Source organism: Melospiza georgiana, chromosome 4 (assembly GCF_028018845.1).
Source record: "Melospiza georgiana isolate bMelGeo1 chromosome 4, bMelGeo1.pri, whole genome shotgun sequence".
Taxonomy (NCBI): Eukaryota; Metazoa; Chordata; class Aves; order Passeriformes; family Passerellidae; genus Melospiza; species Melospiza georgiana.
In genome coordinates, this window is record NC_080433.1 from 867,435 (window position 1) to 887,959 (window position 20,525).

The 20,525-nt window shown below is 53.6% G+C and overlaps 1 protein-coding gene across 1 annotated transcript in view; it reads right to left on the reverse strand.

Annotated features, from left to right (window-relative positions):
* Nucleotides 1-20,525, reverse strand: part of SHANK3 (SH3 and multiple ankyrin repeat domains 3) — a 147,417-nt gene that overhangs the window by 35,253 nt on the left and 91,639 nt on the right. Inside the window, 3 exon segments of the mRNA XM_058022231.1 lie at nucleotides 506-586; nucleotides 5,867-6,002; nucleotides 12,139-12,263. Coding sequence (XP_057878214.1) covers nucleotides 506-586; nucleotides 5,867-6,002; nucleotides 12,139-12,263 — 342 coding nt within the window.

The following is a 20,525-nucleotide window of genomic DNA, read 5'->3' on the forward strand; positions in this document are numbered from 1 at the left end:
GGAGAGGAGCAGGAAAAGAAGCAGGAGCAGGGAAAGGAGCTGGGAAAGGAGCAGGGAATTGAACAGGTAGAGGAGCTGGGAACAGATCAGAAATTGATCAGGGAATGGAGTGGGGAAAGGAGCAGAGATTGACCAGAGAAGGAGCAGGGAAGGATCAGGGAAAGGAGCAGGATGCCCAAGGCCAGGGCACACCAACCCCTCCACACCCACCTGGACACTCCCAACATCCTTCCCACGCCCACCTCCGCCGGGATGCGCCCCCAGAGCGCTGGACATCCCTGTGGACATCCCCCTGGACATCCCAATGGACATCTCCTGGACATCCCAATGGACATCCCCATGGACAGGGACGGGGATCCGGCTCCCCCGCTCCCCCGCGCCTCCCACACCCCCACGGCGCACATGCAAACAGCTGGAAAACCGCTGGAAAACCGCTGGGAAGCGGCTCCCGAGCATCCCCCGCGCCTCCCGGGGGATCCCGGCCGCATCCCGGTGCCGGCCTTACCCAGCTCCTCCAGCTCGGCCGTCATGGACTTGGAGCGCAGCGTGAGGGTGGTGCTGGGCGCTCTCTTGGGCGGCGGCGGGGCTGCAAGGAACAGAGAGGGCATCTTGCACCGCTTCTCGCGGAATTTGCGCGGCGTGGCCAGGTGCAGGTGCCACTTCTTCTCCACAGCCTGGATCTCCTCGTACTCGCGGGACGAGGAGTCGCACTGCTGCAGGATCTTATTGAGGCTGCGCGTGGACGCGAACTTCTTCATGATTCCCGCCGGGAACGTGCCCGCGGCCCTCGGGAATGCGGGCCACCCCCCCCCGCTCAGCGCGGAGCCCGAGCCATGGCCCCGGGCGGGCGGGGGATGCGGGCAGGGATGCGGGGACGGCGGGAATGTGTCCAGCCTGAGCTCGGGATCCTCTTCCCGCCTCGGCGCAGCCCCCGGAGCGCTCAGCCCACCCCACCCTCCTCTTCCTCCTCCTCCTCCTCCTCCTGCTGCCGCCGCCGCTGCTGGCCGTGGATCCCGACCCTATGGAAGCGCCGGCGTCCGGCCGGGAGCTGCCCAAGGACGCGTGGCCCGGGATGATCCCGAAAGCTCCCGATCCCGCATTCCCTGAGCGCCCCCCCCGCTCCCGGAGCAGCGAGGATGAGTGGAAAGCTCTTCCTCTTCCTCCTCCTCCTCCTCCTCGCTGCTCCTCGCTGACAATGCTGGAATAACGCTCCAGGATTGCCATGGCAACGGCAGCTCCAAGGATCCCTGTGCCTGCGGCAGGGATCCAGCGGGGCGGATTCAGCCCCAGCCGGGCCCACACAGGCGCTGTCACCGGCGTGGGGGGGACACGGCGCGACCCCCCCCGGGCCCCCGGCGCCCCTCGGATCCCTTGGAGAAGCGGCCGCGGGGATGCGGAGGAGCGGGAGGAGGAAGGCACCGGGCAGAGGGGGAAGCGCCGAGGGGCAGCGGCTCACCCCGGGCTGGAGCGGCTGCAGCGGCCCGAGCGGCCCCGCCGGGGCTCCCGGCGCCGATTCCCGGCTGAATTCCCGAGGATTATTCCCGGCTGAATTCGCGGCTGAATTCCCGAGGCTGCCAGCCGTTCCCACGGCTCGTGCCTTTGTGCCGTGACAGGATAATTGGAGCTCCTCGTGCCAGCAGCGCTCCCTCCTTCCCTCCCTTCCCTCTTCCCTCCCTTCCCTCCCCCGAGCCCCGCGTGCTGCGCTGGGAGCGGCCCCGATCCCGGCCCCCCTCATTCCCTGCTCCCATCCCCCTGCTCCAGCCCTGCTCCCATCCCCCGGCTCCACTCGCTACTCCAATCCCCCTGATTCCACTCCCTGGTTCCATTCTCTACTCTAATCCCTGCTCCCATCCCCTGCTCCAATCCCTCTGATTCCATCCCTGCTCCCATCCCCCTGATTCCACTCCCCCTGATTCCATCCTGATCCCATCCCTGATTCCATTCTCTACTCTAATCCCTGCTCCCATCCCCTACTCCAATCCTTCTGATTCTATCCCTGATCCCATCCCCCAGCTCCCATCCCCAACTCCAACCCCCCTACTCCAATCCCTCTGATTCTATCCCTGATCCCATGCCCCTGATCCCATCCCTGATCCCATCCCTGATTCCATTCTTTACTCCAATTCCCCTGCCCCCATCCCTGTTTCCAATTCCTGCTTCCATTCCCGTTTCCATCCATCCCTGCTCCTGTCCCTCCGGTCCCGCTCTTTCCATCCCTTGCTCCTGTCTCCTGTTCCCATCCTATTGCCATTCCTTGCTCCCATCTCCTGCTCCTGTTCCCCCGTTTCCATTCCCTGCTCCAATCCCTCTGCTCCCAACCCAGCTTCCATTCCTGCTCCTGTCTCTTCTGTCCCCTACTCCTGTTCTGTGTTTCCTTGTTTCCATTCCCTGCTTCCATTCCCTGCTCCTGTCCTTCCACTTCCATCACTGTTCCCATCTCCTGCTCCTATCACCCCATTTTCATTCCCTACTCCCATCCCTGCTCCAACCCCTCTCCTATCCCTGCTCCCATTCCTGCTGCCATTCCTGTTTTTGTCTCTCCTGTCCCCTGCTCCTGTCCCCATGTTTCCATTCCGTTTCCATCCCTGCTCCTGTCCCTCCACTTCCATCCCCTGCTCATTTCCCTGTTTTCATTCCCTGCTTCCATCCTCTGCTCCTGTCCTTGCTCCCATCCCTCTGCTCCCATTCCAGCTCCCATCCCTGCTCCTGCCCCCCTCTTCCCACCCTCATGCTCCCACTCCCTGCTCCCATTCCCTCATTCCCAGTTTTCATCCCTTCACTTCCTTCCCCGTTCTCATCTCTCTGCTCCCATTCCCTGAGTTTCCATCCCGTTTCCATTCCCTGCTCCCATCCCTGTTCCTGCCCCCTGCTCCCATCTTCCTGCTCCCATCCCTCCTCTTCCATCCCATTTCCATCTTCCTGCTCCTGTCCCTCCTGTCCCCTTTCCATCCCTGTTCCTGCCCCCTGCTCCCATCCCTCTGCTCCTGTCCCTCCGCTTCCATCTCCTGTTTGCATCCCTGCTTCCATCTTCCTGCTCCTGTCCCTCCATCTCATCCTAATCCTGCCTCCCAAACTCCCATCCCCCTTTTCCCATTCCCCTCTTCCCATCTCCATAATTCCATCCCCTGCTCCCATGCCCGTAATTCCATCTCCTTTTCCTATTGCCCTTTTCCCATCCCCATAATTCCATCCCGTTTTCCCAATCCCATAATTCCACCCCCTTTTCCCACCGCCCTGCTCCCATTCCCTGGAATTCCAGTCCCCATCCCCCCAAACCCCTCATGGCTCTTTCCTAAAGTTCCCGTCCCTCTGGACAAATCCCTGCCCTGCCCAAAGCCCTGGATCTGCTCCCGGAATCCAGAACCCATGGAATGAAATCCCAGAACTTTCTGGGATCCCCCAGGACCAGCCGTGCCCAGGAATTCCCACAGGGACTCCCTGGCTCCATCCCAGAATTCCCGGTGTTCCTTTGGTATCACCATCCTGCCCCCCAATATTTCTAGAAATTCTTAGGGTAGTTTCCCATCCCAACAATTCCCAGGTGGAGCTGGAGCCTGGAGTAGCTGATGGGAATTCCAGGAATTCCTGATCACGGGAATCAAAAGTGATTCCCAAAACCCATCCTGGGACTCCCCAAATCCCTCCCTTCCTGCATCCATGAGTTCCCAAAACTCTTATTCCTCATTTGCCACAATTACAGAAATTCCCGATCTTGGGAATTCAAGCCATTCCCAAAAACACCACAACTCCAGGAATTCCAGGCCTTGGGAATTCAAGCCATTCCCAAAAAACACCACAACTCCACAGATGTTGGGACCTTCCTGATCTTTCCTGCCCACCTCCCTCATTCCCAAAAATCAGCACATCCCAGAAACTGGCACATCCTAAAAATCAACAAGTCCCAAAAATGGGAACATCCCAAAACTCTTTGTATCCCAAACATTAACGCATCCCAAAAACAAGTGCATCCCAAAAATCAGCACAGCCAAAATGAGCAAATCCCAAAAATTTTTGCATCCCAAACATCAATGCGTCCCAAAACCCAGTACATCCCAAAGAATGGGCGCATCCCAAAAAATGGGCACATCCCAATAAACAGCACATCCCAAAAAAATGATGCACCACAAAAATGGGCATATCCCAATGTGGGCAAATCCCAAAATAGGCTCATCCCAAAAATTTATGCATTCCAAAAATAAATTCTTACCAAAAATCAGCACAACCCAAAATGACCAAATCCCCAAAATTTTTGCATCCCAAATATCAAAGTGTCCCAAAACCCAGCACATCCCAAAAATGGGCACATCCCAAAAAACTTCACATTCAAAAATGAGGACATCCCATAAACCAGTGCATCCCAAAAATCTACACATCCCAATATTGGTGCATCCCAAAAACGGAAACATCCCAAAAATCATCCCATCCCGAAAACTGGCACATGCCAAACATCAACAGGTCCCAAAAATCAGTGCATCCCAAAATCAGTGCATCCTGAAATCGGCGCATCCCAAAAACTGGCACATCCCAAGAAATGGACATATCCCAAAAATCGTTGCATTCTAAAAATCATCACATCCCAACATCAACACATCCCAAAAATCGGCGCACTCCGAAATTGGCGCATCCTAAAATTGACGCATCCCAAAACGCAGCATATCTCAAAAACTGGCACATCTCCCAAAAAATGGCACATCCTGAAAAAAATGGAAACATCCCAAAAATCACCGCATCCCAAAAATCGGTGCATCACAAAAACCACTACATCCCAAAAACCAACACATCCCAAAAATCATTGCTTCCCAACATCAACACATCCCAAAAAGCGGCACATCCTGAAATTGGCGCATCCCAAAAACGGGTGTATCCCAAAAACGGGCGCATTCCAAAAATGGAAACATCCCAAAAACTGGCACATCCCAAAAAATGGACATATCCCAAAAATCATTGCATTCCAACGCCAACACATCCCAAAAACTGGCACATCCTGAAAATGGTGTATCCCAAAAATTAGCACATCCCAAAAAACTGGCACTTCCCACTTGGAATTTTCCACCCCTGCCACTCCCTCTCCTTGCTGGGGCCACTCCAGCCCATCCCGAATGACCAGAATCCCTGAAATCCCATAAACCAGCACATCCCAACAACTGGCATATCCCAAACATCAACACATCTCAAAAATCTGTGCATCCTGAAATTGGTGCATCTCAAAACCTGACGTATCCCAAAACCTGACGTATCCCAAAAATCAGCACATCCCAGAAGTTGGAACATTCCAAAAAACGGACATATCCCAAAAATCATTGCATCCCAACATTAACACATCCCAGAAATCGGCACATCCCAGAAACCGGCACAACCCAAAAACTGCCGTATCCCAAAAATCATCTCATCCCAAAAAACAGCACATCCTGAAATTGGTGCATCCCAAAAACCGGCATATTGCAAAAATCAGCACATCCCAAAACCTGGCACATCCTAAAAAATGGACGCATCCCAAAAATCATTGCATCCCAAAAAATGGCACATCCCAAACATCAGCACATCCCAAAAGTTGGCGCATCCCAAAACCAGACACATCCCAAAAACCAATGCATCCCAAAATCAACACATCCCAAAAATTGGCACATTCTGAAATCGGCGCATCCTGAAGTTGACGCATCCCAAAAATCAGCATAACCCAAAAACTGGCACATCCCCCAAAAAAGGCACATCCCAAAAATAACCGGAAACATCCCAAAAACCTGGCACATCGCAACCTTCCCACCCTGGAATTTCCCATCCCTGCCACTCCCTCTCCTCGCCGGGGCTGCTCCGGCCCATCCCGAGCCCCTGGAGAGTTGCAGGATTCCCGGGAATTGCGGCTCACCCTTTTTGCGAGATCCCTCCTCGGTGTCGGGCTTGCGGCTGACGGACACGACTTTCATCAGGAGGTGATTCCCGCCCTGCCGGATCAGCGCCACCACCTGCTTGTGCCCCACCTTCACCACATTCACTCCGTTCACCTGCATTCCCAGAAAAAAAAACATGGATCAGAATTTCCCAGTGGGAAAAAAACCCCATGGAAGTCTCCACAAAAATCTTGCTTTTCCCCGTTTTTTTTTCCCCCGTCTTTTTTGCGGTGGTTGGGAGTCGCTGCCTGGTGATGGCAAGGAGGAGAGGGGAATGGCTAATTCCTGCTGGGAGATTCCCAAAAAAACGGGGTTTCCCCAGGTTTTTTTAGAGCGTCTGGTCATGGAATGTTCGGAATGGAGAGAATTCCCTGGAAAACCATTCCATGGATTCCAGTAAATCCCATGGGAACTTGCCCATGGAATGGGGTCAACTTGGAGAGGGGGAAAGGTCCAAGCTGGGATCCCTGTGAAGATTTTGGGATCTGGAGAATCCTGGATAATCCCAAATTCTCTGGAATGGCAACCCCTGGATTTCTGCTCTTTCTTCCTGGTGAAGGCTGATTCCAAAATTCCAGGAGTTCTTTCCAACACTCCATGTTTATCCCATGGATCCATCCCGAAGGACGGGCCCCGAGCCCACTCCAGCTCCTTTGCTCCAGGAAACTTGGGAGCTACCAACGATCCCACACGATGATTCCCGGGAATCCAAAGTTTCCTGGAGCAAAGGAGCCGGAATGGGCTCAGGGCTGTCCCTCGGGATGGATCCATGGGATTAAGACAGAGTGTTGGCAAGAACTCCAGGAATTTTGGGATCAATCTTCAGCAAGAAGAAAGAGCAGAAATCCAGGGATTGCCATTCTGGAGAATTTGGGATTATCCAAGATTCTCCAGATCCCAAAATCCTCCCGAGGAACACAACTTGGATCTTTCCCCCTCTCCAAGCTGACCCCATTCCATGGGCAAGTTCCCATGGGATTCGCTGGAATCCATGGAATGGTTTTCCAGGAAATTCTCTCCATGTGTACCAAGCTCCTTCCAAACTGCTGGAATTCCACACCCACATTCCAGAGCAAGGAATTCCTGGATCCTCATCCCTTTTCCCACATCCTGAATTATTCCCAGCTCCCATTCCAATCCCACTGGATCCATCCCCCATCCGGGATCCAAGTGGGAATTTCAGGGAGCTCAGGAATTTTGTCCTTTCAGGATCTGCCACACCCAACCAAAAAAAATCCATGTGAAATCCAGAAATTCCTGGGAGAATTCCCTTTTCCCAAGGGAATTCCGGAGCCTGGAACCTCCATTCCCTGCCTCGCAGGGTTTGCTGGAATGGGAAATTTCCAAGGTTCTCCCATCAGCATTTCTGGGGTTGGGAATGAAATCCTGGAATCTGGGAATCCCTGAGGCGGGAAATCCCACCGGGAACATTCCCAGCATTCCCAGCACTGCCATTCCCATCCCGATCCATGGATTTGAAATCCCTTGGGAATGTCGATTTCCCACCGTCCCGCTCAGCCCATTCCCATCCTTACCAACCTTTTCCATTAAGAATTTTTCCCAAATATTTCATTCCTGGCTCAGCTTGAGGCCATTCCCTCTCATCCTGTCCCTTTTCCCTGGGATCAGATCCTGATTCCCACCTGGATCCAGCCAGGGAATTGTTGGGAATTGTCTCCGACTCCTAATTCTATTTATTTCCACCTGAATTTGAAGGAATTCCAACAAAACCCTCGGGATAACCTGAGCCTGACTTCCATCCCCACGGAATTCCTTGGGATTTCAATCCTGGAATTCCCTGTGCTCCCAATTCATCCCTGCCTTGATTTCCCTCAATTCCTCCCCTCCGGAAAACTGGGAGAGCCCAGTGCTCATCCTGAGCCTCCGGAATTCCAGGGCTGAGCAGCATTCCCAGACCTCCCTCCCGCAGATCTCCGGGATCTGCTCTCCCAGCCCGGTAATTTGGGAATGGATATTTTTAGGAATTCTTCTCTCCTTGGTTACTGGGAAACTTCGTGTTCTGAGACATCTCCCGGAGAAATCTGAGCTCTGCATTCGTTCCCAACTCGGAGCGGAACATTCCAGCTTTTTTTCCCCACACCAGAATATCCCAAATTTTGAGCATTTCCATTTAAAAACTGGAGCTGGATCAGCCTCTCCCCTCTCTTTTGTTTTTCCCTGTTGCTCCCAAATTCCCAATGATCCGAAATCCCGGCCTTTGATATTTCCTCGGATCCTTTTTATCAACCTCCCACGCTCCGGAGCTGGAATTATCTGCATTTCCTGCTTTTTTTGCTTCCTGACCTTTCCAGCAGGGAGAGGATCCGGGAATGTTTCAGCGCTCCCTCATTCCCACAATTCCAGAGGGGGAATTTTTTGTCCCACAGGATTTTTCCCTACCCTTGTGTATTTTTGGGCTCCGTGTCCTTAAAAAAACCTCTGGAATTTTGTTCATTGGGATCATGGAATGGTTGGGATGGGATCATCCCATTCCCACCGCTGTCCAGAGCAGGATTTTTCCTCATTCCCAAAGAAAATCATGGAATTGTAGAAGTTGGAAAAGTCCTCAGAGACCACCGCTAACCCACATTCCCAAATCCAGGTTTTTTGAACATTCCCAAGGATTTGACTCCACCACCGCTCCTTCCAAAGCTTCCCAACCTTTTCCATGGAGCAACATTCCCAAATATCCCACCGAAACCTCCCCAGGGGATGCTGGGGTCCCACCTGGATCCCTCATCCCAGTTTTTCCTTTAAAAACATTGGGATAGCAAGAAAATCCGTCACTAAATCCTGAAATTATCCACAGATTGCCAGCCATGTCTGTATCCCAAATCCTGGGAATTCCCACCTGGATCCTCAAGGAATCATGGAATTCTCATGGAAGTGGTCAAAGTTCTCCACTTCCAAGGCTCCTCATGAAAAAAATTCCAGGATTGAAAACCTCCCAGGATGGGGGGAGACAAAAGGCTGGAAATCCTGGATTTTCCTCTGGAATTCCGGTGGGATTTTCCCAATCCCACCGCCGGAGAGTTTGGATCTTGGCAATTCCCCAGCCTGGCACTGGGAATTCCCTCATGGAGCCATTCCTGGAATGTGGTTCATGGGATCATGGAATTGTTGGAGGTTGGAAAAGCCCTTGGAGATCAAATCCCAGAATTCCCAGCTCAGTCAGGGCCACCCTGGATCAGGTTCCTCCGAATCCACTGGGATTTGATTCCCTCCAGGAGGAATTTTCCCGATTTTCAGCCTGAATTGTGGCTGTTCCAGAGGCTGCTCCAGATTTTCCAGGAGGAATTCCTGCCAGCGCCTTCCCAAAGGGAATTCAGGGCTGGAATTGGCACCAAGGGCAGCTTGGAAGAGCTCCAGGGGTGACCCAATTCCCAAAGGGAATGTGGGGACTCTGGAACCTTCCTGATCCACACCTGGAGGACTCTGGATCCTCCTGACCTGGAAAACTTCTGGAAGTTCCTGATCCACATGTGGGGACTCTGGAACCTTCCTGATCCACACCTGGAAAACTCCTGGAAGCTCCAACACCTGGAATACTCTGGATCCCTCTGGATCCACACCTGGAGAATTCCAGAACCTCCTGATCCACAGCTGGAGGACTCCAGATCCTCCTGATCCACACCTGGAGAATTCCAGATCGTCCTGACCTGGAAAACTTCTGGAAGCTCCTGATCCACATGTGGGGACTCTGGATTCCTCTGGATCCCTCTGGATCCACCCCTGGAGAATTCCAGAATGTCCTGATCCACAGCTGGAGGACTCCAGATTCTCCTGATCCACGCCTGGAGAATTCCAGATCCTCCTGACCTGGAAAACTTCTGGAAGCTCCTGATCCACATGTGGGGACTCTGGATCCCTCAGGATCCACACCTGGAGAAATCCAGGACCTCCTGATCCCAGTCTGGAGAGCTCCTGGCACTCCCATTGTCTGGAGGACTCTGGATCCCTCTGGATCCACACCTGGAGAATTTCTGAAAGCTTGGAATCCACAGGAATTTCCCCATGGAAAGGGGGTCAGGCCTTGGCAGGGGCTGCCCAGGGAGCTTTGGGGTGCCCATCCCTGGAGGTGTCCAGGGAATTCCTGGAATTCCACTCAGTTCTCTGGGCTGGGGATCAGGCTCAGCTTGGACTTGGTGGCTTTGGAATTATTTTCCACGCGCAGGGATCCCAGGATTCTGAGGAGAAGCACATGGGACCGGCTCCAGGATTTTGGGAAGCCTCTCCCAGGCGCTGAGCAGGGACATTCCCGGTGTCACACTGGCCCCAAAAGGAAGTTCAGGGAATATGCGAGGCTGGAACTGGGAAATTATCCATGGAAAACGCGGAGAGGAGGAAAATCTGGAAGTTGGATTCCATGGATAAAAGGAACTCCCAGAACTCAGAGGGAAAGGGACAATTCCCAGCGGGAAAGGAAGAGCTCAGGGAATTCCCAAACCAGCTCCGGAATCCACTGGAATGAATCCAGAGGAAGCTCTGGAGCTGCTCCAAGGCTGGAGCCCCTGTGGAGTCGGGTTGGGAGAGCTGGGAATGTTCCCCTGGAGCAGGGAAGGCTCCAGGGACAGCTCCCAGCACATTGCAGGGCCTGCAGGGGCTCCAGCAGAGCTGCAGAGGGACTGGGGACAAGGCCTGCAGGGACAGCACACAGGGAATGGCTCCCACTGCCAGAGGGCAGCCATGGGTGGCATCTTGGCAATGAGCAATTCCTGCCTGGGCTGGCATTGCCAGAGCAGCTGGGGCTGCCCCTGATCCCTGCAATGCCCAAGGAAAGGATGGAGCACCCTGGGATGATGTGAGGTGTCCAGGGGTTGGAAGTGGATGGGCTGGGAGGTTCTTCCAACCCAAACCCCAGCAGGATTGGGGAACTGTGGGATCCTGGCCCATGGAATGCCGGCAGTGCCTCGGGAAGGGCCCCCGAGCCCCCCAGGGATCCGTGCAGGGAGAGCCCGGGAAAAGTGGGATGTGCCCCGGGCTGGGGCCAGGGCAGCTCTGCGGGGATCGGGGCCGGGATCGGGAATGTCCTTCTGGGCCTGCCCAGCTCCTGCCAGGAGCCAGCGGGGATCGGGATCTGCTCCAGGGAATGAGCCCCGGGAACAGAGGGAGCGGCCTCGGCCTGGGCCAGGGCAGGTTTGGATTGGATATTTGGGAATTTCTCCATGGAAAGGAGCCTCCAGCCATCCCAAATCCCTCCAGGCTCTGTTTTCCTCCTTCTCCTGTCAGGACAAGCAGGAGTGGGAATGTCCCAGGTCTCCTCCCAGCTTTCCATGGAGACAGAGCCTGAAATCCTCAGCGTGGAGAAAATCGGGATCAGATTCCCACCCAAACCACGTCAGGCAGCACAAAATGCCAGAGATTCATCCCAAATGGAATCCTGGGATGGTTTGGGTAGGAAGAACCTCAAAGCTCATTCTGGGGACACTTCCCACGATCCCAGGCTGCTCCATCCTTTCCTTGGGCATTGCAGGGCTCAGGGGCAGCCCCAGCTGCTCTGGCAATGCCAGCCCAGGCAGGAATTCCTCATTGCCAAGATGCCACCCATGGCTGCCCTCTGGCAGTGGGAGCCATTCCCTGTGTGCTGTCCCTGCAGGCCTTGTCCCCAGTCCCTCTGCAGCTCTGCTGGAGCCCCTGCAGGCCCTGCAATGTGCTGGGAGCTCTCCCTGGAGCCTTCCCTGCTCCAGGGGAACATTCCCAGCTCTCCCAGCCTGGCAGGATCTGTCCCAATCCCAACACTCCACACATTCCATTGGAATCCAACTTTCCATGATCCCTTTCCAACCAAAGCAGTGCTTGGATCCAGTCCCTGAACCATTCCTTGGATTTCCCACTGGAAAACCTTTTTTCCACCTTTCCAAACTCCAGCCCTGTCCTGTTCCCACCAATCCCATTGGAACATCCTAAGTTCCTCCTCCAGCCAGGAAAATCCCTAAAGCAATGACAAATCCAGGGAATCTCCCGAAATCTCAGTGTGTTCTCCATGGTGGAGCAGCCACAATTCCAAAGGGATTCACTGGCACTGAGGGACTCAGGATCCCTCTGGATCCACACCTGGAGAATTCCAGATCCTCCTGATCCACACCTGGAGGACACTGGGATCCCTCTGGATCCACACCCAAAGAACCTCTGGAAGTTCCATGACCTGGAGGACTCCAGATCCTCCTGACCTGTACCCGGTAGAATTCCAAAACTCCTGGGCAATTCCCAAAATTCCCGGGGAAGGAGCGGAATTCCGGGAGGAGCTCACCTCGATCAGAAAATCCCCCGTGCGCAATCCCGCTCTCCAGGCGACTCCTTCCACATCCACGGATTCCAGGTACTGCAGCGCTGGGAATGCCGGCGTGGGCGTGAACTCCTCGATCGGGGTCTCGGCTGGAAAACACAACGGGAAGGGGAACTGAGGGATTTCCAAGGAAATTCCACAGGGGAAGGCTCAGCCCGTGCACAGCATTCCTAAAATCATGGAATTACGGAGCTGGAAAACCCCTGAGTGAAACTGTTCCCAGCAGTGCCGAGGCCACCCCCAATCCGTGTCCCCAAGCGCCATATCCATGGATTCATGGATTTGAATCCCACCCCTTGTCCTGCCCTGTTCCCACCTCAGTGATGGAATCCGAGGTGGAACCAGTATTGGAATCAATGATGGAAATAATGAAGGAATCCAAGATGGAATCAATCATGGAACTAATAGTGGAATCAATAATGGAACCAATGAAGGAATCAATGAAGGAATCAAAGGAACCAGTGATGGAATCCGAGATGGAATCTATGAAGGAATCAATGAAAGAATCCAAGATGGAATCAATAATGGAACTAATAAAGGAATCAATAAAGGAATCAAAGAAGGAACCAGTGATGGAATCTAAGATGGAATAAATAATGGACTCAGTCATGGAACTAATAATGGAATCAATGATGGCATCAATGACAGAATCCAAGATGGAATCCAAGATGCAATCCAAGATGGAACCAATAATAGAATCAGTCATGGAATCAATGATGGAGTCAGGGAATCATTTGGGTTGGAAAATCCCTTGGAGAACATCAAATCCAACTGGTCCCAGCACTGACGAGGCCACCCCTGATCCTTGTGCCCAGCTGCCACATCCACATGGATTTGAATCCGGTTGGGAATGGGGATTCTACCCCCATGCCAAGGTTGGAAAAGCCTTTCCAGGAATGAGTTTTTCCGTTATCCAACCTGGAGACGTCCTGGCACAGCCTGAGGTTGTGTCCCCTTGTCCTGTCCCCGTTCCCACCTCAGTGATGGAATCAAGGATGGAATCAGCAATGGAGATAATTAAGGAATCCAAGATGGAATTAATGATGGAATCCAAGATGGAATCAATCATGGAACTAATAATGGAATCAGTCATGGAATCAATGATGGAATCCTAGATGGAATCCAAGATGGAATCAACGAAGGAATCAAAGATGGAATAAAAAATGGAGTCAATGATGGAATCCAAGACGGAATCAATCATGGAACTAATGATGAAATCAGTCATGGAATCAAGGATAGAACCCTAGATGGAATCTGAGATGGAATCAATGAAGGAATCCAATATGGAATCCAAAATGGAGTCAGTGATGGAATCAATGAGGGAGTCAATGAAAGAATCCATAATGGAATCAATAATGGAACTAATAATGGAATCAATGATGGAATCAATGATGGATTCAAAGAAGGAATCAGTGATGGAATCCAAGATGGAACTAATAATAGAATCAGTCATGGAATCAATGATGGAGTCATGGAATCATTTGGGTTGGAATATCCCTTGGAGACCATCAAACCCAACTGTTCCCAGCACTGCCAAGGCCACCCGCGATCCGTGTCCCCCAGTGCTGCACCCACATGGATTTGGATCCCACTGGGAATGGGGATTCCTTGGACACCTCCAGGGATGGGACTCCAAAGCTCCCTGGCAGCCCCAGCCAAGGCCTGAGCCCTTTCCATGGAAAACGATCCCAAATCCGGGAGCTGGGCCTGCCCTGGCCCAGGCCGAGGCCGCTCCCTCTGTTCCCGGGGCTCATTCCCTGGAGCAGATCCCGATCCCCGCTGGCTCCTGGCAGGAGCTGGGCAGGCCCAGAAGGACATTCCCGATCCCGGCCCCGATCCCCGCAGAGCTGCCCTGGCCCCAGCCCGGGGCACATCCCACTTTTCCCGGGCTCTCCCTGCACGGATCCCTGGGGGGCTCGGGGGCCCTTCCCGAGGCACTGCCGGCATTCCATGGGCCAGGATCCCACAGTTCCCCAATCCTGGTGGGGCCTGCCTGGGAAGGACCTCCCAGCCCATCCCGAGGAACCCCCAGGATCCAGGAGATCCCACGGGCACAGCCCAGGAAGTTTTCCAAGCGTTTCCATTCCCAGGATCCATGAATTACACCCTGGGCTGATCCCAAACCTTCAGCTCCCAGAATGGATCCAGAGGATCCACCTGGACCTGACACAGCTCCAAAAAATGGGAGAAATTCCTGCTGGGACAATCCAGCCTGAGGAAAATCCACCCATTCAATCCTTCCCGCTCTCCTTATCCCAAGTTTTCCCCTTTCCCTCTCACTTCCAGCTGAGTCCCTCCCACGGAGCCGCAGGGTCTCCACATTCCCAAATCCACCTGGAGCGGATCAGGAGCCAGGAGAAATTCTCATCCCCACAAATTATCCCAAGAAATGGATTTTTAGGAGCTGACAGATCCCAGATCCCTGAGGTGACCCCGGTGGCCTCTCCTTTGATGCCCTTCCACCAACATTCCCAACGTTCCTCTCCCTTCCCGCCAAACCAAGCCTCCGGTTCCACCCCGATCCAAGACTTTTCCTCCTCTATCCGTTTTTATTCCCACATTTTAGGCGGGATTTTTCCACTCCGGCACGGATCGCACCCCGGGAACCTTTCCCTGCCACCCCTCCATGTGCTGAAGCTTCTCAGCTGCTTCCCACCAACGGCTTTCCACGATTTCTGCCTTTCCCGGGAGAAGTGGCAAACGCTTGACAGCTCATCCCTATTTTTAGACATTCCGACGGAATGTTGGAGCGCTCTCCAAACCCTCCAGGATCCTTCCAGGATCTCAGCTCCTGCGATCCCAGGATGCTCCAAGTGTCCGACCTGGCCTTGGACACGTCCAGGGGTCCCAGCCATGGATTCTCTGGGATAAATTTCACGGAGCAAATCCCACCTTCCCACGGATCCCATCGCACTCCAGGCCCATCCATCGCCTGAGTTATCCATGTGTCATTCCAGGCACTTTTCCAGCTTTTTCCGTGGGCTGGGAGCCACCAGCCCACGGTGGGTGCACGTCGTGATCCAGGATTTGGGAAGTGCTGCCAGAGCCTGAAGGATTTGGCAAATGGGAAAATGCTCAGGAATTGGGAATTGTCTCCCTGTGGAATAATTCCGGGAGCAGAATTTCCTCCACGAGGGGACAAGGAGACACAGGGACAATTCCCACCATCCCAGGCTGCTCTAACCTTTCCTTGGGCACTGCAGGGATCAGGGGCAGCCCCAGCTGCTCTGGCAATGCCAGCCCAGGCAGGAATTCCTCATTGCCAAGATGCCACCCATGGCTGCCCTCTGGCAGTGGGAGCCATTCCCTGGGTGCTGTCCCTGCAGGCCTTGTCCCCAGTCCCTCTGCAGCTCTGCTGGAGCCCCTGCAGGCCCTGCAATGTGCTGGGAGCTCTCCCTGGAGCCTTCCCTGCTCCAGGGGAACATTCCCAGTTTCTCAGAGGGAAGCTGATACAGTCCTCTGGGTTTGCTCCAGGACTTCCAGGTCCTCCTGGTGTTGGAGCACTGGAGCTCCCCCTGGAATGGTTTGGGTGGGAAGGGACCCAAATCCCACCCAATTCCAACCCCTGGACACTTCCCATCATCCCAGGGTGCTCCAAGCCCTGTCCTGGCCTTGGGAATTTTTCTCCCAGGTTTTACAACCCCTGGGGATGGAAAAGGGAGAGGAGAAGGACATCCCTGCTCCCAGCAAATCCTGGGAATCCTGATCCACTTCTCCCAGCTCAGCCATTCCCAAAACCAGTTTGGGACCAAACCTGATCCAGGGAATGCTCCAGGTGTGGAAATCATGGAAAATCCATCCCTAAGTGCCCTCCCGGGGAAGAAATCCAATGGGAAGAGTCTCCCATCCAATGGGAGAAGCAAAGCAAAAAGTTGGGAATTAAATCCAGGAAGTTCCCACTGGGAATGAGGGGAATTCCCCGACCAAGAGGTTCAGCCTTTCCCACCAAAACTCCAGACTCAGAATTCTGGGAAGCGTTATGGGAACCCCCTTAGGAATCACCAGGGCCCTGGCTGGGGAATTGGGAATTCCTGGGCTTAAATTCCCACATTTCCCAGCTGGAATTCCAGAGCCAGCTGCGGGACAACCCCTGGAAGAGCTGGGTCACCAGGGAGGCCTGGGAGCACCAAAATCCACCTGGGAGGGAACCAAATCCCAGCCTGAGGACAACAAATCCCATTCAGGGGGACAATATTCCATCCTGGAAACACTAAATCCCATCCCAGGGACACCAAATTCATCCTGGAGAACCAAATCCCATCCTAGGGAACGTCAAACTCCAACCTGAGGGACCAAATTCTGTCCTGAAGGGACCAAATCCCACCCTGATGATCAAATTCCATCCTGGGGACACCAAATCCCATCCTGGAAGCACCAGATTCCATCCTGGAGAATCCATCCCATCCTAGGGAACCAAATCCCATCCAGGGGGACCAAATTCCATCCTGGGGACACCAAAATCCCATCCTGAGGGACCAAACCCAACCTGGGGAATCAAAATCCATCCTGAGGAAACCAATCCCATCTTGGAGATCAAATTCCATCCTGGGAGCACCAATTCCCATCCTGGTCATCCCTGGAGTGGTCAGGCAGTTGGAACAGGTCCCCATCCCATGGATCCCAGAAAGTTCCAAACTCAGGGAATTCCCAAAGGATCCTTCAATCCCCAATGGATCCTGGCAAGCTCCGAGCTCAGGGAATTCCCAAAGGATCCATTGATTCCACAGATCCTGGCAAGTTCCAAGCTCAGGGAATTCCCACCTGGAATATCCAACCCGCAAGCCCAGCTCCAGGCTGTTCCCTCTCCTCCTTTCCCTTGGGATTGGCTCCTTCAGAAGATCCTCAGGAAGGAATAATTTAGGAATTTTGGGAATGACCCGGTTCTCTCCAGGCACACCAAGGAAAACTCATCCCATCCAGCAAAAACTTGGATTCGTTCCTTTAATTTGGATTTCAGGACAGATCCTTGTTTTCCATAAAATCATGGAATGGGTTGGGTCGGAAGAGCCCTCCAAGCTCATCCCATTCCAGGATGGCATTCCATGATCCCAGGCTGCTCCAGCCTGGCCCTGGGCAATTCCAGGGATGCAGGGAGAGCCACAGATTCCCTGGGAATTCCCAGGGGATTGGATGTGGGGCAAGGCCAGCTCTGAGAGCTTCAGGGACTGGGATAAACGGGAATAACTCAGAATCCTGGGATGGAATTGGATGGGATGTCCCCCTTGGGAATTGGGAAGAGCCAGAGCTGGGATGGGCTGGGAAGGACCCCAGGGTGGGCAGAGTCTTTTCCCTGGAAGTGCCTTTTACCATGGAATGGGAAAAATTCCAGGGAGGAATTTGCAGCAGGAAGAGCAAATTCCTTTAAGGATCATCCCAAAATCTGCCTTCCTCTTCCTGCCTGGAATGAAGCTCCAGCCCCTGCCTTTTCCAGCCCCTTTTCCCTCTTTTCCCCAGAGGTCTGGAGTGGTTTTCCAGGAAAACCCAAAGGGAGCAGTGCTGACATGGATGGGCCCAATTCCGGGTCTAAAATCCATAGAATTCCAGGCCAAAATCCATGGAATACAGGGATGATGGGCTGGGAAATGGGGGGATTCCAAGCCACTTCCCTAACTCGGGAATGCTGCTCCAGAGGGAGCATTCCCAGATTCCGGATCTTCCAGGCCAGGACCCCTCTGCATCCATGACCTCTCTGTGTCACGCAGAATTCCCAAATCCCGCAGAATTCCCAAATCCCACAGAGCCACACACCCACTCCAAACACTTCCCTCAGCCTTGGCACATGAAGGGAAACTGGGAATGACAGGAGGGCCAGGAAGGAAAATAAAGGGGAAGAAAAACCCAGGGAATGGGATTAAATTTCCCATTTTTTTCTGACACAAAAGCTGTGGGATTGATCCCAAAAAAACCCCATGGATGCCATTTTGGGCCCTGAAGTTTCACTTGGTGCTCCACAGATGGGAAATCCATAGGGAATGGGAGGGAAATTCCCACTGGGATTGCAAACCTTGGGACAGAATGGACAGAAGGACAGAAATCCAGGAGTTCTCCTGGAAAATCCCATTCCAGCCTGGATCTGCAGCTCTTCCCAGCTTTCCTCCCACATGGAAAACAGCTCCGCTGTCCCTCTGCTCCTGGGAATGCCGGGGGTGGAGAGGTCTCTCCATCCTGAGCTTTTCCCGCCTCCTCTTCCCTAAATCCATAGGAATATTCCCAAGCCTCCAATGGATTCCTTTTTTTTTTTTTTCAGCAAAAAGGTGGAATTCTGGCCAAAGGAGTCATAGGAAACTCCCAGGAAAGATCCTGGCCCTGGGAGAACCCCGGGATGAGCCGGGAATGAGCTCCAGGGTGGGAGCAGCAGGAAAAGCTCTCCCGGCTTTCCCCAGGGATCCCAAAAGCCCCCAGCTCTCCCCAGCCAAAATCCAGGGAAAAGCTCCGAGCATTCCAACCCCAAAAACCCATGGATGGAGCTGGGCAGGGGCTGTTCACTCCCACATGGACAAAGGAGTGAAAATTTGAAAATTCCCAAAAATTCCAAGCAGCATCCACATCAAAACCCCCAGAAAGTGGGAAAGGAGAAGACAGAACGAGGGATGGAAATCCCTTTGGAGCCCCCCAGGGTTGCTGGGAATGGGGTTCTGGAGCTGAGCAGGGGCCGTTCATCCCTCCGGGAAGCAAAGTGACAATTCCCAACAATTCCAAGCCACATCCACAGAAAACCTCCCAAAAATTCTGAGAGCCACGATGGCAGCAGGACAGTGCACTAAACTGGAGAAATCCGGGGAGAAAAATCCCTTTGGAGCCCCCCCCCTGGATTGCTGGGAATGAGAATCCTGAGCTGTTCATTCCCTGGGGGAAAAGAAGTGAAAATTCCCAAAAATTCCAAGGCACCACCAGCACCAAAACCTCCAAAATTCTGAGAGAGCTACAATGGCAGCAGGACACGGCACAGAACCGGAGAGAACCGGAGAAATCCAGGGAGGAAAATCCCCTTGGAGCCCCCCAGGATTAACGGGAATGAGAATCCTGAGCCGTTCATCCCTCAGGGAAAAGCAGTGACAATTCCCAAAAATTCCAAGGCGCCACCATCACCAAACCCCCCCAAAACCCCAAATCCACAACCCCAGACCACGACACCGAACGAGCCAGGGAGGAAAATCCCTCTGGAGCCTGGGAATGAAAATCCCAGGAATGAGAACCCTGAGCTGTTCATGCCTCAGGGAAAAGAAGCGACAATTCCCAAAAATTCCAAGGCACCGTGAGCAGCGCCTGCCCAAAAATGGGAGAGAGCCACGATGGCAGCAGGGCATGGCACTGAGCCGGAGAGATCCAGGGAGGAAAATCCCCTTGGAGCCTCCCAGGATTGCTGGAAATGGGGCTCCAGAGCCATTCGTTCTCCCAGGGAAAGGGAGCAAAAATTCCAAAAAAATTTCCAAAAAATTCCAATGCACCACGAGCAGCACCAGCACCAAAACCCCCGAAATTCCGAGAGAGCCACAATGGCAGCTGGACACGGCACTGAACCGGAGGAATCTGGGGAGGAAAATCCCTTTGGAGCCCCCCAGGATTACTGGGAACGAGGATCCCGAGCCAGGCAAGGGCTGTTCATTCCACTGGGGAAAAGGAGTGAAAATTCCCAAAAATTCCAAGCCATCACCAGCATCACACCCCCACGAAAACCCCAAATCCACAACCCCAGACCACGACACAGAACAAGCCAGGGAAGAAAATCCCTCTGGAGCCTGGGAATGAGAATCCCGGGAATGAGAACCCTGAGCCATTCATTCTCCCAGGGAAAAGCAGCAACAATTCCCTAAAATTCCAAGGCATCATCAGCACCAAAATCCCCAAAATTCCGAGAAAGCCTCGATAGCAGCAGGACACGGCATTGAACCGGAGAAATCCGGGGAAGAAAATCCCCTTGGAGCCCCCCAGGATTGCTGGGAACGGGGCTCCGGAGCTGAGCAGGGGCCGTTCATTCCCTCAGGAAGATTCCCAAAAATTCCAAGGCACCATGAGCAGCACCAGCAGCACAACCCCCAGAACTCCCAACCCGCAAGCCCAGACCACGACACTGAACCGAGCCAGGGATGAAAATCCCTCCGGAGCCTCCCAGGATTAGCGGGAACAAGAACCCTGGGACGTTCATTCCCTGACGGGAAAGGAGTGAAAATTCCCAAAAATTCCAAGGCACCACCAGCACCGAACGAAAACCCCAAACCCACAACCCCACTCCACGCCATCGCCCCAACCCGACCCCCCCCCAGCGCTGCACAACCACGCCGGAAAAAATCCCCGTAAAAAACCCTGGGGGGAAAAAAAAAAATCCGGAAAAAAAGAAAATCCTGGGAAAA